Raw genomic sequence first — 19,051 nt, 5'->3', positions numbered from 1 at the left:
GGAGTATTTCGCTTCATTACTGGACCGACTGAAGGTGCTATTCAATCTAAGTCTATTCAGTGCAACACGAATTCGACTATAACAATATTAAAATAGAATTGTGGAGATATGATAGACGTAGATTTAAAATTATTTTATAAATTAATGAGGTGGACGCGGAACGGCAGTTCTACTGTTCTAACTTTGGCTGCGATGTATTTTGTAGCACCAATTGTTATTATTAATTAGTTTACATTTTTACACGGCATAATAGTGATTCGTGATTAATTCATGAAGAAGTAGAAACTGCTTCATATTTTTAAGCTAAATATTGAGTCTTTTTTTTTCTAATCTCGTTTAATTTTTTTTTAAATAAGTAGAAGACAGTATTTTTTTTAAAAAAGAAGATACTTCCATGAGTATATAAACATTAGTATAAATAAGTTAAACCCAGCGCTTCCGAATATTTTTTCCATAACATTTCGGCTAATACTCGGCTAGACTTATTGTTGCTAATCGACTGTTTTGTGATGCTGTAGAATCCAAATTTAGGCAAATGCGTATTTTAAATTTATTTAAATACCCATGTTACCAAAGCATTTTGGTAAATTTTAGTATCTGAAATGTCAGTTATCAAAGTGTTAAACAAGGTTTACTAAGTTTGGAAAATTACAGAACTTCTTATACTTTTCATTCATTTCTCATGGAATTATTAGTGTAATTATGTATATCTGTTATCATAAAAGCGATAACACCAAATATTTGTAACTTTTTTTTACTAATTTTCAAAATGTATGTGATTCAGAACCGTACGAATTCATCAAATAATTAATGATAATTTTTGTATTTATTTAAGATGTGGGAAGGAAAGGATCCGATAATGCCATACACACCAGTTTTTGAACGAGAAGGTGACGAAAGTTTTATAACAGTTAAAAGTTTTACGTCCAACTCAAATGTACCTATGATAATAGGAGCTACTTCAGATGAAGCAGCTAACAAAGTAGCAGGTAAAAGAATTATAAAATATTTATGTCTTTTTTTAACATATTTCTAATAAATATATGGATGGCGTAGAGAAACGGGAAGTTTTGAATTTGATGTTGGCAGCCCTGTAGGTGTACCATACGTGAAAGGAAGATGTTAAGCCGTAGGGTAGTAACGGACATTCGGTTCTGTGATGGAGTAGTGGAACGGTATAGAGCGTGTGGTTCTCTTAAAGGCGTTTTACCGACAGAGTGACAGCTGCACAAAGAGTGTTTTGGAGACTTTATGAGATCCCGTCCCGTGGTCAAGTTCTTTTTTTTGCACGCAATCAAAACTCGGGTTCGTCACTTGAAGGGTTTTGAAAAAACTTAGTGGGCGTGTATTGTCTGTACGTACGCCAGAAAACATTATGACGTGAAAGCTGTAACAGTAAGAAGTTCTCGGCTTTCGGTGCGGAAAATTGCCGCGTCATTGGAGCTCGGACGTTGGACATGCAAAGGACACTCCAGAACGTGAAATTTTATCTTTAAAATATTCGAATTGTCCAACCTAACGATTTGCATATTGCGTCTGCAATTTTGTGAAAAACTGTTGTCTAAAATCAATGAGAATGCTTACTTTATTGAAAATCTTTGGATGTCAGATGAAGCCCATTTTCACTTAAATGGATACGTGAATAAGCAAAACTTCCGTTACTGGGTACTAACAATCCGCGTTCAGCTTTACCAGCGTCCATTCCACAGCGCTAAACTTACTGTATGAGGTGCGGTTTCGTGTCGTGGGGTGATAGAACCTTACTTCTTTGAAAATGATGGTGTCTCTGCTGTCACTGTGACGGTTCAACGTTATGTCGACATGCTAGAGACATTTTTTTGCTCCTGGGCTTCATTTTCTTCCAAATTTTGACTTTCAGCAAACCTGATTTCTAGAGGACGGATCCCTCAATCACTGCCCGACAGTCTCTGGCAGCAGTGTGACATTTATTTGGGAATCGCATAATTTCAAGGACCGCTAATATCGCTTGGCCGCTCCGGTCTCCAGACCTTTCAGTCTGCGACTTCTCTTTATGAGGACATCTGAAGAGCGTTGTTATCAGACTAGACAAAGAAACCTTGCCTGGCTCAAAATACAGATTGAAGAGGAAATTGTCAACATCCCGGAGAACAAATTGCGCCGCACCATGCAAAATTTTCAGAATCGACTTAACGTATACGCAAAAATGAACACTTAAGTGAAGTAATTTTTAAAAAGTAATGTATATTGAAATTTCCACTCTTATAGAACATATTTTCAACATCAAATAAAATTTAGTAACTTTACATAATTTTTTTTTAATATTTAAAATTTTCCCGTTTCTCTGCGCCACCTATATTATTTAAAATATTATCAAATAATTTAAATTTTGTAAAATTAAAAAACAAATCTCTTCGCTTTAAAAAATATTCAACTATAATTTACCTTACTGTTAATGTAGCTTATTTCATGGTGAATAATTTGATTGAAAATGTGATCAATTTTTTTACATTTACTTTGAGAATCATACGCAATATATTTTCTGTTTTGAAGGTTTTACATCTAATTATTTCGAAATTCTATTGGGAATGTATCAAGTTTAACGGAAAACCTATTGTAATTTTCGGCTTATATAAGGACGTTATGCATGGTTTTTTGTTGCCTTTATTGTTAACAAGTGATAAACGAGAGTTGAATAACGACTTTTTATTAATGATCTCCTTAGCTGGTGTAAATCCATTGATGTTTCAATAAGTACAGGTAAATACAATTATACAAATTATTCTTGTCGAAGATGTTACAAAGTCTACTAAAAATGAGGTGTCTGAGAATTTTGGGACTGGTCTTTGAAATAGGCATTTTATATTAATTACTTATTAAATAAAGCATGCCAAAAACTAAGTTTACGAAAGTTGTAATTTTCTATTTAGCTTCTACAGAGTCATCGAAAGAGGTTGCAGCAATTAAAAAAAAATCATATCTCCCTATATAATTGAGACGAAATATTAATTGGAACTACAAAATAATCGGGATATCATCAAGTTTTTTTAGACATGATCGATCGTGACCTTAAACCAATGTGCACAACGGAACAACGCCTCTGCGCCACCATCAGTCATTGCAATGGCGACACTAGCAGAAACCGCAGTGCGTTTTGTGGTTGGCGGTGTATAAATAAGTTATAACTGTTGAACAACAATGCTTATGGTAGTGATCCCTCTCAGGCAAACAGTATTAGACGGTGGTACAAGCAGTTTAAGGAATCTGAGGCAACGTGGAAATGAAAATGTGCCGCGGACGGCCCAAAACGAGTGACGAAGCAGTTGAGCGTATACGCTTAAAATCTATACGTTTTCTTGTAGATTGACCGGATTGAACAAAAAAGTAATGCTACTGTATTACTCCAACAAGATTGTGCGCCATCACACTTTAGCCTAGGCGTTCGACGCGATCTCGATGAAAGATTCCCTAATCATTGAATCGGTAGAGCCGATCGTGTGCTTTGGTCTTCGAGAAGCCCAGATTTGATACCCCCTAGACGTTAAAAACAATGTCTATAGTGAAAAAACCAGAAATATACAATATTTAAGAAAACGGATCATCGGTGCTATTGCCACAAATACGCCTATGATGATCCAGCGGACCTGGGCAGAAGCCGATTATCGGCTGGATGTTTGCAGAGCGACAAGTGGAGCTCATACTGAAACATTCTAAGATATGTAGAAAAACTTTTTGAGATGGTGATTTAAAAAAAAAAAAAAATACTCGTTTGATTATCTCTAGAAGTTTGTGATACGATGTTTGTAAATTGCTGCAACCTTTTTCGATGACTCCTGTATTTTAGGCAGTTATGTGTATTAATGGACGTACCGACCGATACCTGTTGTAGGTATAAAATTAATTTGTTTTTGAAAACGAAGAAAACTTTTACAATCCCAATAAGTTAAAACAAAATAACAAATAATATTTACTCTTACCGAATCTTGAAATAATGTAAATGTAATATAATAAAATAATCATGTAAAAATTTATACCGGAAACGTTTATCCACACGAACATAGGACTGATAGAATAACCTTGAAAAACAACTGCGGTGATGTGAGGATATAAAAATGAACCAAGTTAGTGAATTTATGATATAAGACAAAAGTTATATTGAAATAAATATTGCTAGCGAATAAATAATCTGATGGGAGAAAAAATCTGACTTCCTTGTACGCCTATTAAATTACAGATACATATTTTTTATAATGAAATGTACTTAGAGTTTTATTTCATTTAAAATTCTGATTTTTTTTCATATATTTTTTTTTATTGTTATTAATGAATTATTATTTATTGTAAAACATTTTTGCAATCAGAGGTTAATAATTATTAATAAATCAATATATTTAAATTAAAAAAAGGAGATGAAGTCTGATTCGAACTGATGTGCCTTCCCCTTATAAGATCCAAATATTTCATTAATTAAAATTTTATTTAGCTATAAATCTGGAACCAAAGAAAATAAGTACCACTTACGAAATATCGTTGAAAAGCTGAGGGATTATTACTGCAGTTAAAAAAATCCAAAATCCAAATTTAATGGATTTTGGCTTTTTTTTATACTTTTGGTCCAGTCGATTGCAATCAAAAGGGGAGATGCACAACTAGATGTTACAACAGTCCTAAATCCAAAATTTCAACATCCCACGGCTAATCGTTTTTGAGTTATGCAAGATACGTCGTACATACAGCAGACGTCACACCGAAACTACTTAAAATGGATTCAGGGATGGTTAAAATGGATATTTCCGTTGAAATCTGAAAACCGAAATTTTTCGCGATCACTATGCTAGACTTAACTTCGTACAAAGAAGTAACAAACAAAAATACGTATCAGTACTTGCCTTACAAATATGTTTTTGCTAAAGTATCCGATCTTTGAATAGGTTTTTAAGATGAACTTTTAAACTGTTATGTATTTCTTTTATATTTTTTAGTGATGGATATTTTTCATTTATGGAGAGCAGTTTTCAATTTTACAATACAAGACTACATCGTATCATTAATTTTTGTGTTACAGCAATGTTTAAACATATACTATTAAATATTATGGTAACTATTATTCTTACCTTAGTTAAATGAAGTTTTTAAATCTGATTTTTAAAACCATTTTTCCAGTGTTTTATAATTCACCAGCAGGAATTGACAACGTTTTGGAGAGTTTAGATGAAAATTTTACAGATATTGCCCCAGTAAGCTTGTTTTTTGATGATAAAGCAGAAAACCCTGCTGAAGTATCAAGACAAATTAAAGAATTCTTTTTTGAAGGAAAGAAAATTAATAAGGATTCTATACCACAGGTTATAAAGGTAATTTAAAAAAAATACCATATTTATCTTTATAATTTACACAACTGCCATTCTGTGTTTAAGAATTATACTATCATAATCATATTATCTGCCCTGAGGCAAGTTCCTTGCACTGTATCCATCGCCATTTTCCTTCATGAACTATTTCCTTCTGAATAAGCTTCTATTCTTGTTCACTTCTGACATTACACTTCCTCAAATCTAACTTCATCTTCCCACACAATGACATTTCTTTCTGTTAAATGATTTTTTAATCGCTTTTGTTTTTATTTTTCAATTTTCATTTTTCAGTCTTCTGTTAATGTACCCACAAATTGTTTTAATTAACTTTTCTTTCTTCTTTATAGACATTTGCTGACTGATAGATTCTTATCCTAACATAAATTACTTACTTTCTGTAAATATTTGTTTTATTCTTTTATATTGTTTTGCTATTAAGTTTTGTTATATTGTTTTCAGATATAGTAATTACGTATTTCAATATTTCTTTAAATTTAGTTTTATCACCATCACGTGCATAAAATAAAATGTATAATTATCCACACATGTACTCATAACTTATAAACCAATTTCCAGTCACAGAAAATTTTTTAAAACTTCCATCAGTATTATTTTAGTTCTGATATATCATTTTTAGGCTTAAGACACCAGAATCATGGGAAAGAAGTGAAAATTTAAAAAATTACATTATGAGGTTAATTTTAAAAAAAACTGGAACTTGTTTTATGAGTTGCTAGTTTAGTTCCAATTGTTTTGGTTAAGTAAAATCTATATTTATAAATATGTTTGAGCTGTTTGATTTTCAAAAAGTTAATTATTTTCTATCAGAATTATTTTAATAAAACTGCCACAGATATTTTTGTTCTGCAGAAGATATCAGTAGCAAACACAAGTCAAGATTTTGCTTGGGAATATTTCTAGAAATAGTACTAGCTGTGTGATGGAACCGCTATTGTGTGTGTGTGAATAATAATAATAATATAGATATAATTTTACTTCTTCCCTAAAATTTAATTCCTAGCATATTGCCAATAGAAATAAAATATTTGTTGAAAAGATAATTTTACAAAACAGTGAACAAAATTTCTAACCATAAGTCCTTTATGTAGTTAAAAACAACATAAAATTTTCTTATGCAGAGAATTATTGATGCAAACATGATCACGCTCCTAATTATTCACGTTTTTAAATGTCTCAAGTCTCAAATAATTATTTAATTAATAAAGGATTGTTTTTAATTTATCATGAAATATATTTTCTCCTCCATACTCATTTGTATCTGGGAGGAATGCATTGAAATCTAGAAAAGGAAGACAGTAAACATGCTTATGTTACAATTACCATCCTAGTCTAAATACATTCATAAAATGGAACTTAATGAAAAGAATTACAATTTGTAATTAGTACCATATTTTGAGTAAGGTATAAAAATTATGACGAAGGTCCACATATCTGGATATCATCAAGGATAAATTTCCCCCTTGTAGTTGCAGATAATTTGCTCATATTAAATTATATATTTGGATTTAAGATATTATGATATAATATTGCTCATTTTACTAGAATTATAATTGCTTACTGTGATAATATTTTGTAGTAATAATCCATTTTTCTCGATAGAGGGGTATATTAATTTACTTTTTACATAATCTGTCCCAATATTCCTTTTTTTGACTGTGATACATATACTTGACCTACAAGAGACACTAGTCAGTTTCTTTCTCTAATAATAATTATGCCCATCTGCAATCTACAGAGTGAAAGTGATGTTATTTGTAATACTAAGTATCACATCCATTTCAGTGTATTAGGCATGCTGAAGTGTAATAGCATATTTGAGGCGTAATGAAGAAGGAATCAGGAAACCACTTCACTCCTCACTTTTCCTAGTAAGCCTGCCATGGAATCTTGTTATTCTAGAGGGTGGTTATGTTATTTTCAGGACTGACTTGTGACTCATATCAGATTGACTAAGACTATTATAGTTATAGCCCTTAACACATATACATACTATAATTTTGTTTGAAGACGAGTATGAAAAAGTAAGGTTTAAATTTAAAAAAAAAAAAGTTAATTAATCTCAACTATCTTTCTAAATACCTGTAAATACACACCCTGAATATTTTTCTGAACAATAAGCTAGTTCTTTCCTCAACAGTATTGCAGTTGGTGGAATTCTAGATCTTCTGAAGCATATGTGCAAGTATTTAGAAAGTGAATCACGATTCATTTATTACTTAATGAAAGCTTAAGTTCACACATATGGGTATGTGTGCGTGCACACACACACACACACTAAAATCATGAAAAATTAATTAATAATGGTGGAAGGCAATGAAAATTTGTGCTAAAAATGAACCTGTAAGAATTAAGATTTTGAGAAATTCAGTGCAGATCTCTTTAGCTGTGAAAGGAGAATCTGATAAAAATCATATTAGAATCAAACTGTAGTCAATTATCCTAATGTACTTTATTTATTGCAGTATCAGCTGTTCTTTATTCTACATATACTGTAATGATTATTATTATGGATTTTTAATGAAGGTAAATGGATTTGAAATCATTAATAAATATATAATAACTACTATTAGATTACATTAATAAAATAATAAACATGGTGACTAACTGTAATGCTAATTCTTTTTATGAAAATATGTGTATTTAAGAAATCCCATCATTGTCATTTATTGTTACTATTCTGTTACAGATGTATTCAGATGCTCTCTATTATGAAGGAGTGAAAAGTGCTCTTAAAAGACACAGTGGGCCATCATATATTTACATGCTTGCTTATAATGGAGAACATAGTTTGGCTCAAAAAATGAGTGGCGGTAAATTTAGGCAAGGTAAGGAGATTTTAATTTTCCTAATAGCCTTCTAAATCCTTATATAATTATCAAGGAGATAGCTGTCAGTTGATTTATCAAATACTTTGTATTGATAATTTTTTTAAAGATCTATCCTGCTAGCTTTGCTTAAGAAAAAAGTTCCATATGTTGCTTTACATAAAATAACTACTTATCCTTAAGTGTTTCTTTGTTCAGATATTAAAATAAACAAATTCTTTATAAATACAATAGATATAATTAGATACTCAGAAAGAATCTGGCAACATCGTATCCCCTTCCTCACTATGTCAATCATGTAATAATAAATTTAAAAAATTGTAATAAAAAGTCCGCTCATCAAAATTTCAGTTTATACCTTTGAATTTACTGGTATAACGAAGTCAACATAGTATGTTCCATATCTCTAAAAGTTCGTTATGAACATACTTGCCTTACTAAGAAGCATAAAAATGGAAAAGTATCACAGTTTGTCATCATTCAGCAGAATCGTTCAAAATACTATGATAAATGATGCTACAAAATTTAAAACAATCTGGTTATGGATTTTGTGATTTATAATTGGCTAAAGAAGAAGCTTTGGAATCTATACAAACTTAATGTGGTAAATTGTTATATATAATTAGTGAAAATCTTAGATTATTATCCTCAGGCTTGATTGCAAGTTTACTTTATTGTAGATTAGATAATAAATTTTAGCTTAGTGTTTACAGTTATTGATTCAAAAAGGACAACTTTAAAAACAAATAAAAATTTATTTAGTTATTCAACAGGTTTGGTTGAAGTCTCATTTCATAGCAAAACATATCAAGTTTTGACTCACACAGTTCATTAGTCTCAAATTCAGCCACCAGCACTGACACCAGTGTTGTTAAAAGTGGATATATTCACAGGTGCAGATATGATATTCACGGGATGCTGGAAATGTGTTTTGGTTTCATGATTTGCAGTCAGTAACTGCAGTTCACTATACTTTTCGTAAAGTGTTCAGTAGGAAGCCTCTAGTAGGCATATAATTTACGTTGACACCAAACCTTCATTGACACAGGTTGTTCTGTTAAACATACAAAATCACCACAATGCTCATGCATCCCTGAAACTGCTGGTGGAACAACTCAGAGAAAGCTTTGTACGTAGTCCAAGAAATCAACTCTACATGTGCCACATGAAACTGGCATTCCAGAAATGCCTATTAGGTGCATATTATGTAAGCAACTGTACTTGAAGCATACAAACTAACTGTGCTTCAACACAGATGATGACAAAGTTGCTCAGTTAAGTTTTGTGTGGAAATGACGGATAGCGTTGCAGAAAACAATGCATTTTTAGACAATACAATTTTTAGTGATGAGTCAGCATTTCATATCAGTAGTAAGGTGGACACTCATAACTGCTGAATATGGGGTAGTGAAAACCCTCATGAAACTTTGCAGCAAATTTCTGATAGCTTTAGGGTCAACGTTTTTTGTGCCCTAAGCAAACAAAGACTGTACAGCCTGTTCTTCTTCCAGGAGGCAACCGTAAATTATTGTTTATCTGGACATGCTTTAAAATTTCCTAATTCCTCAGTTAGGCGATGATGACCAAGGTGGATGTCATTATGAGCAAAACAGAGCACCACCTCACTACTGCATAGAAGTCAAAGATTTTCTTCATACTTGATTTCCAGGCTGATGGATTGGTCGTGAAGGTCAAATTGCATGGCCACCTCGCTCTCCAGATTTGACCCTGATAGATTTTTTCTTGTAGGGTTACATTAAAGATCAGGTTTATGTTCTCCTGGTAATCTCTTTGGACTAAGACTTCAAATTAATGCTGTTGCTGCAGAGGTAATGTCCGACTTGCTGGCTATAGTCTGGAATGAAATCAAATGACAAATGGAAGCCATATCGAATCAAAGTTAGGAGACAGTTATCTAAATAAATTTTTATATGCTTTTAAAGTTGTGAAGTCCTTTTTGAATCACCCAATATGTTTAGTATTGACTTAAAAATGTTATGTTTTTCTATAGGAGTTGCCCATGCAGATGATTTACTTTATTTGTTTCCAATTAAGGCATATGTAGAAAGACCAAATGGATTGAATGCAGAAGATAAGAAAATGTCAGAGCAATTTATTAATTATTTTACTAACTTTGCTACTTATGGGTAATTATGATTTTTTTATATCTGATTTATTTTTATGCAGTAAGTATTATCTATGTAACTTTCTTTATTTATCATAAATATAAAATTTTTCCTTAGTTTTATAGTTTGGTCGTGCTACAAAAATTCTAAAATTTACACTCAAATTATACATCATTATTTAAAAATTCTCTTACAAATTGTCACACGTTTTTATTTTTATTTATTATAAATATATAATAACAATTATTTAACAATATAATGAACACATATAATGTGTTCACCTAAAATCCTATTTTATCTTTTCATTAAAACTTATGCCAACACTAAAAAAGTGATGTTTGGATGTTTTAGATTAGATGTAAATTATTCAAGTAATCTTGATGTAAGTGCATTTGAAAGAAAACTGAAAATCACACAATTATCATCAATGTTTAAATACTTCTTTAATGTTATCTCAATTAATTTACTATAAATTTTAATAAATTTAAAAAATGTGGCATATGTTTTTATGACTCCAGTTACCTTTATTTCAAATAATTGTAATTAACAATCTTTTCCAAAATTTGTTTCAGTATTCCAACACCAGACAAAGATCCAGTTCAGTGGACTGAAGCTACAGCAAATAACAATTACCTTCTAATTAATGGTAGTAGTACAAAAATGCTAAATAATTTTCTATCAGAAAGGGATAGCTTTTGGAAGAATATTGAATGGCAAAACAAATTGATTCCACAAAACAAGTAAAACATTTATTCTCTGAAAATGTTCATTTATTATGTATTCATGGGAAAAAATTGACATTTATATAGGAAAATTCATTGACAAATAATAGAAAATTACTTTGTTTTTATTGTTAGTATTGCTCTATCTTTAAAATAATGTGTAGCAATTGGAATTGAGTAGGTTGAAAAAGAGGTAGTTGTGATGGAAGTAAAAAAAAGGAAATTCAAAGTATTGTTATTAAGTTAAGTGAAAACACTAGCTGAGTGGAAGTTCAATGATAAAAAGGAAATATTTTAAGTTTAGTATTATTGATAAGGTATGTTTTGTGTAGTTTATAGAAAATTAAATAAAAAAAATTATTTTAATGTTGTATTTTATTAATACTAATATTCAAACTTTAGAAAAAATTCACCAGTGGGAGTTTTATCGGAACAGTTTACCAAGTTGTTGAATACCTCCATGTGGTACAAACTTTTGGGAATGGGTGTCATTAAAGTAAATCTGTGCTTATTCTCTGACAGCTTATTAATACATAGAGGGAAAAATGATTACATCATTTATCGGTAATAAGCTCCTCTCAATTCTGAGTAAAGGTTCCAGTATTCTAAAGAACTGTTGGTAAAATGAATATAGACCGGATGGAAGGATTCTTAAAGAATTCATTTGGATGGAATTGTCTGAATTATTTCAGTGTCTGGCACTAAATCATGTTTTCTTTCTATGATACCTGTTTCCTTATCTGTTATCCTTTTCTTCTGGGTGATGTTCTGTAGGTTTCAGGAAAGTACTTTCTGACATTACTGAAAATTTCACGTTTATTATATTTTTTTGCAGTATTTTGTTTAAAGTGAAAAGCAATTAACAGATTAGAACTGTAGTAAAAAAAACAGTGGCATCATGGACTTAATCTTTTACATTCAGTGTTATACATGTGCAATAGAAAGAGTAGAGTACACCTATGTTATTCAAATCCATAATCACCTACTCTTAACAACATAGATTTTTTTAGATAATTGCATTAAAAAAGAGATGTTTGGGTGTTTTAGGTAAGAGGTAAATTATTCAAGTAATCTTGATGTAAATGTCAGTTAAAAGAAAATTGAAAATCACACAATTATCATTAAAATTTGAATATATTTTTAATGTTATCTTAAGTAATTTACAAATACGGTTTTTATATTACAGCGGTAATTAAAAAAAATATCAATATACAATCATAATAATGTATATACAGTATTTACAGGTCAAACAGTCAAACCAATCCAGTGGCGTACTGCAGTGACCCCAAGCTAGGGTGTTCACATTATTGGTAGCCACTCGTTTGTCATCATTGTTAACTAAAGCTCGGATATTGGTTACTATAGTATCAACATAATGTTTTCTCGATCTAAACAGACACATTGACATGTTACTTCATGGTCAGCATCATCTAAGCAGACTTTGTAATCATTGATGGTGATTTCGTTTTTTACCATGTTTTTCTTGACAACTTTTGGGATTTTTGATTACCTTACCATTAGCGGGGCGGAAAGTGTAAACTTTAGCTCTCAGTTCGATATAATTGTAATTACTATACCATTTGTCTCATCTTTAAATTTTCCAAGTACGTTTTTGCTCATACATGAATAGTTTGGATGTTATTTCACATAATTCGACATAACAAAGTGGCAGTTCAGATCTGGACCTCTCATGGCCTCTTAAAAGTCGTTCGTTTGAATCTCGTAGATGAAGCTTTCGGTATCCTTACACAGCAGCTGTATTTTCGGACAATATTTTCCCTTCATCACCGAGTAATGAAAGTCGTACATCAATGTTTCACTTATGTCTCAGATTACTAGACGGACGTAGATGGGCTTATCAAGATAGATGGTATCTTGCCACATTTCTACATCGACCACGTTTTCTTAATATATAATTCGGTCTTTGAATGTAGGCTTGGCGATGGATTTAGTCAGCCGTTTCCGATCAGTTCCTAGTTTGAAGTGGATTCGATTCCTGACATTCTCCATGCATTTGCCAAACTATTCATTAATGCCGAGTTATTCATTAACGTGTAAGAGTCTTTCTTGAAATCATTCCTCGCTTTTTGTCTTAAAGCGTTATCAAGGATCGATATAGACTTTTAGCCAAGGATTCTAGGGAAACTGTAACACTACGCACCTTTGTCACGAGCAAACCATTTCTGATCGCCTGTTTTAGCGCGATATAATGGCAAACGTAATGTTTTTTTTGTAAATAGTGTTGTCAGTAGTTTGTTACAATCAGAACCGGGCGCTTTTCGTTGGTCGACAGAAAAGGCAGCTCGTTGTTTAAATCGTGGAAACGAGAAGGATATTCAACGTCGACCTCGAGAATGTACGATCTCATCGTCGTCTGCATGCGACAATAGACTTTTGAATACATTAGACATTCGTCGATTTTGTCGTTCTTCTACCCCTTCAAATTGTGAATGAGGATTGTGACAGCACATACTGCAGCAGCCGTAAAGATTATTGGCATCGACAAAGGCGATATATCGATTGGGTTGACTTGGATCAGGTCGGTTTATGATGTGGATTTATTATCTTTAGCGTGTTTCTCTACGCATGTCGTTATTCCGCCTCTTATGCCTGACTCGATGAACATATACAAGTCCGGATCGGTAACTGAACTTGTGTTTTACACAGCATGGCATCGAAAGCTAGTCCTGGAGCCGATACGTAACGGACTGCATCTAGACTGTATGTGTTCAAGCATAACGAACGAAAGTTTTCGAATACATCCTCCAGTAACAGGACCTCACATCTCAGATACAATCACTGTATTCACCTAAAGTGTGGCAGCCGAAGTAATTCCACACATTTTGCGCATGTTTGTAATCGTCTTCACCTATGTGCGAGTTTAGTGTGCTGTAGAACTGTTCTTTAGACGGCAAAGTCGTTTCTTTGAGTTTTGGCTGGGAGTCGGTGTAGTCGTAAGGATACACCTTTTCTTGTCACTAGCAGCAAGTCTTGTTCGCTGAAGTACTTTCAGCGGATGGCTGAAGTACTTCCGGATATGCTGGAATGCGTCTTTCGGAAAGTTGGATACCAGTTTGTTTAAGCTGGCTATCATAAATTGGAATGTGTCCACATACTTTACCGATATGTTTTCGCCGATGTTCTTAGTAAACGTGATAAACTTTTCTGTCGTTTTCGGTATCACGTGTATCATTTTGCCATCGTAGTCCAGTTCTCCTATGATGAAGTGAAAATCATAGCCTGATTGACTGTGGGTGAAGACGGGGTACTGGTTTGCGTAGTCCTGCGCAGGTTGCAGTTGTTACACAGCGCTGCTCTGTGCCTGCCGGTAAAGTGGCAATGATTTCTCACCTTTTTCTCTTCAGAAGTGAACGGTATCTTACACATCTCACAGTTATCGGTCGTGTTATATCTTGACTCGTCTTCGGGTGTAAATACCATTTTTTTCGTTTTGTTTCAGTTTTTCCACCATTTTTGACGTTATATGGAGTAATTGTTGTACAAAGTGCTGTGCACGGCCAGGATCTCTGTTTGAGGTAGTACCTGCTTTATCTCATCGTCAACAGAGTGATGAAACACAAACAATAAAGTGATCAAACACAAGTAATAACGTATAGGAAATGGGGAAACATGCTCAATAAAGATTATCATATTCTTTTTGGTAAATATCTCTTTTTACTGAATGTGGCAAAAATGACCACACAAAGTTGATATTTATTATAAACACAATGCGTAGAAGTAGAAAATAAATTTCTTCTTGATACAAGGTATCATGTGAATAGGAAAAAAGGAATGCTCAAAATAATTTTCAGAAAATTTCAATAACAAAATTCAGGTATTCAGAAACAGTAACAAATTACAACAATTTCATAGGAGGATTGGAATGTGGATATATATCAAATCAATTTTTTTTGGACAAATTTGCACTTTAAATACTGGAAGAATGTAAGATAATCATGCTCAACTGTTACATGACAGGAAAAAAATTGATGCGTTTCAGTGCAGAATTAGAGCTGGTAGGAAGCAAAAAAAAATCAGGCATTATTGTATGCAGGAGTTATTCAGTAAAAAAGAGTTATGCAGTGTTCAATCCATATCGTTAGTGCTGTTAACTAAAAATTGTTTTTCAGGTAATCGTTTTTATAACTGAATATATTTGTATTTTACAATTTTTGTAATTCATAAAAAACATATTCTTTAATGTTAGTGATATTTTTGAGGTTAGTAGTATATCACAGTTTAGAAATTAATGAATAATATAAAAAAATATCTGTGACAGTTCTATTTTTTATAAATTTAACTATTGCTGAACTAATTTTATTGATATAACTGTAAAATCAATATATAAATAGAAGATAAAGAGTGTTTTAATAGATGTTTCATAAATATGTCGATAAGATGGCGGTATTCATCTCCTAGATCAAAGAACCTTGACCCACCGGGTTGGTCTAGTGGTGAACGCGTCTTCCCAAATCAGCTGATTTGGAAGTCGAGAGTTCCAGGGTTCAAGTCCTAGTAAAGGCAGCTATTTTTACACGGACTTGAATACTAGATCGTGGATACCGGTGTTCTTTGGTGGTTGGGTTTCAATTAACCACACATCTCAGGTATGGTCGAACTGAGAATGTACAAGACTACACTTCATTTACACTCATACATATCATCCTCATTCGTCCTCTGAAGTATTATCTAAACGGTAGTTACCGGAGGCTAAACAGGAAAAAGAAAGAGAAAGTACCAGATAGCAAATCCTTTTCCTCAATTAAATCAACATGGCCATGGTTACAATGGCCGAGACGTATGAAATTATTTTTGAAGTAGGCTATCTGTTTTTCATGCGATTTGGCGTTATCGAGTTATACGTGTAAAAATTAATTTTTTTAAATTTTGACATTTTTGCATTTACTTGTTCGTATGCTTGAAAAGTTTAATAAATAATTTTATGCAGTATTCAATTTCTACACAATTATCCAAATTAAGACATTTTCTCTACTCAAGTTCTCATTTCAGGTCTTCTTAAATTTATCTCCAATACTTTGTTTTTCCTGATATTTTAGCTTTTCTATCAATTAGAGTAACGGGCGATTTTATTAATACACGTGTGGATTTACAACATTTAAAAAATTTTTGAATGTTGATTTTTACCTTTTTAATATGTTTTAGCTCTTTTCTTTTACTTTTTTCAAATCTTCTATTACTATTTTTGAATAAATATTCGTTAAATGTACAATGTACAGGGAAAGTAAAACTAAATTTTACAACGAAATTTAAAACACTTTATTTCTTCCTTAAGGCTTATTTAATTTTCAAAATGACTTTGATTTTCAAGAAAAATTTAATTTTTAGCTAACATTTTTTTTCAATGTTGAATTGATTAATTACTATGACAATTAACAAATCTCAAGGGCAATCGCTTCAAGTGTGTGGTGTCCATTTGCAAAATCCATGCTTTTCACACGGGCAACTGTATGTGGCTTGCTCGCGAGTTGGTAACCCCACCGATCTTTTTGTGTATGCGCCCGAAGGAAAAACGAAAAATGTTGTGTATTTGAAAGCACTACAATAGTTAATGAATATTTAATTGCTTTGTTATTAATGATTTTCTTAATTATAATCCCTAAGTATTATTATGGAATCCAAGTTATTCTTGATTATGTTTTTGTAATTTTTATAAATCTCCATGAAACGTATTCGTGTAGCATTGAAAAATTTAGAATTCGTTGTCTCTAATCCATCAGTTTTTCAAATTAAGTTAATTAGATTAAATGTAAAACTATAAAAGCGTTTAAATTGAGTCCCAAAGTTTTCAGTTACAAAAATTTAGGTTGAAAATTAATTACAAAAGATATCTGAGTAAAAATGAACCCTAACTAAGAAAAGTATTGTATTTATTTAAAAGTGATTTATGTAAAAAAATTGAAGTTATTTTTCCAGACTGTATGCAAACATTAGAAGGTGGGTGGTTGAGGGGGGGTTTCCCCCCTCAGTTAAAAAAAAAAATTTAAAATCACGTTGTTTTTTCCAAATTATCTACCGAAAATGTTTTCACAGTTATTATATGGGAGTTATTTTTTGAGGGGGGTTTGGGGGCGCAGCCCCCGTATCTGTAAATTAAAAAAAAATGGATTTTCCGTTATCAGATAACGTATCTAAATTGCATGAATTTTTTTGTCTAAAAACATTAATCTCTTAACTTGGAGTAAAGTTGATAACGTCAAAAATTTTCCAGTTGAAAAAAGAACTTTGGAAACCTGGAAAACCAAGGCACCGAGCGAAGCGAGGTCTGGCTGGGAGGCCGGCGAAGCCGGGCCGAGCGGCTAGTAATAGATAAAAAATAGTTCGGATTTGAATACTAAATCGTGAATACCGTGTTCTTTGGTGGTTGGGTTTCAATTAACCACACATCTCAGGAATGGCCGAACTGAAACTACACAAGACTACACACCTCATTTACACTCATAATTATCATTCTCTGAAGTATTTTATCTGAACGGTAATTACTGGAGGCCAAACAGGAAAAAGAAAGAAGATAAAAAATTGTTATGAGATAGAAATAAAAGAAAAGTGTCAGAAAAAATTGTTTTATATTTTAATATATATATATATTTATATATATATATTTTTAATTAGTTGTAAACATATTGCGTAAGTTGTGTAGTAATAAAATATGTAACAATAAAAGGAAAAGGGAAGTACTCTCTGATTATTCAGTAGTACTTCACTAATTATTATTTTTTATTGTTAATGAAAACATAAATTAATGATCGCATTGTTTATGAGTCATGTCTTTTTATTATTTTTTTCTTTATTTAAAATCTTATCCGTTGTGGAATTGTTTTTATAAAATATATTATTTAAAATGACACATTTAATACTTTCATAGACAATATAATTTAACATGATTTAAAATATTTAGAAATTATTATTACAAAATTGTGCGAAATCTTGAATTTTCATTATTCTATTAATTTTTTAAAAACTTTACTTATCTATTTACTTAATTATTGACAAGAGGTTTGCACCCTTTTACACTAACTAGATGGTAAATGATTTTTTTTCTGGGTTGTGAAAAATACCATACCTAACTGGGATTCGAACTCGGGACCTCCGGAAGAAAGGTCGAGACGCTACCACTTTGTTGGATTATAAAGCGTTTATATAGGTCCCAACATTAAAAAGAAAAAAAAATTAGAAAAATAAAGTACATTATTAAAAATAGACTACTCCCAAAAAGGTATTACTATTAGAAATTCCCTTAGTTGGCATGTAAATTGAGTTCCCTATTGTTTAATAATCAAATAACATTATAATGGCTATAATATATTAGGGAGCTACCGATCACGCCAAATTTATTAATAAATAAAATTACGAACAAATTTAAAATATAACAATTAGAAAACGAAAGTCGTAATATTAATAGAATTAAAAACTGAAATAATTGATTGTAGTGGTCTAATCATATAAACGTAGACCATAATCCCCGAGATTCAATTGTCAATGCATCAGAGGATTTGGAGAAACATCCTCACTTGAAGTGCACTAATCAAATTTGGTATCACATATATTAAAAGATGGTAATTTTTTTTGCAGTAATCAAGGGATTCCTGTAGAACTGTTAGAAAAATATTACATTTTTACATTTAAAAATGAGCTCAATTAATAAAATTGTTGGAAGATTGTTTTTAAAGGGTTAACACACTTAGGGAGTCTTACTTTGCAAAGTGGTTTTTAATGGCAATATTTTGTTGAAATTGGCGGAGAATAGATTATAAATCTCATAATGCTGACTATATTGTTCATAACAGAACTAATAGTAAAATCCAATTACATAGAATATTTTGCTAAGGTAATAGGCCTTCAGTTTTTTCAAACAAAATTTAATATTTATTTTCTTGATGTACGCATATAGGCTAATTTAAAAAAACTTATTTCTTATAAAAAAAATATGTGGAAATACCTGTAAAAATGCGTTAAATCTTCTTTTATCACTTGATCGATTCATTGTTTTGAATAAGACACTAGCA

The 19,051-nt window shown here is 31.6% G+C and overlaps 1 protein-coding gene across 1 annotated transcript in view; it reads left to right on the top strand.

Annotated features, from left to right (window-relative positions):
- The window catches only part of LOC142318961 (venom carboxylesterase-6-like), a 34,204-nt gene extending 22,811 nt beyond the window's left edge, over window positions 1-11,393 (top strand). The window contains exons 6-10 of the mRNA XM_075355675.1: window positions 836-989; window positions 5,143-5,333; window positions 8,041-8,179; window positions 10,191-10,326; window positions 10,878-11,393. Coding sequence (XP_075211790.1) covers window positions 836-989; window positions 5,143-5,333; window positions 8,041-8,179; window positions 10,191-10,326; window positions 10,878-11,049 — 792 coding nt within the window. The 3' untranslated portion in view covers window positions 11,050-11,393. The remainder of the gene's footprint in view (window positions 1-835; window positions 990-5,142; window positions 5,334-8,040; window positions 8,180-10,190; window positions 10,327-10,877) is intronic.
- Window positions 11,394-19,051: the final 7,658 nt, after the last annotated feature.

The sequence above is a fragment of the Lycorma delicatula genome, chromosome 2 (genome assembly GCF_047948215.1).
Source record: "Lycorma delicatula isolate Av1 chromosome 2, ASM4794821v1, whole genome shotgun sequence".
NCBI lineage: Eukaryota > Metazoa > Arthropoda > Insecta > Hemiptera > Fulgoridae > Lycorma > Lycorma delicatula.
This window is presented reverse-complemented; position numbering and strand designations above follow the sequence as displayed.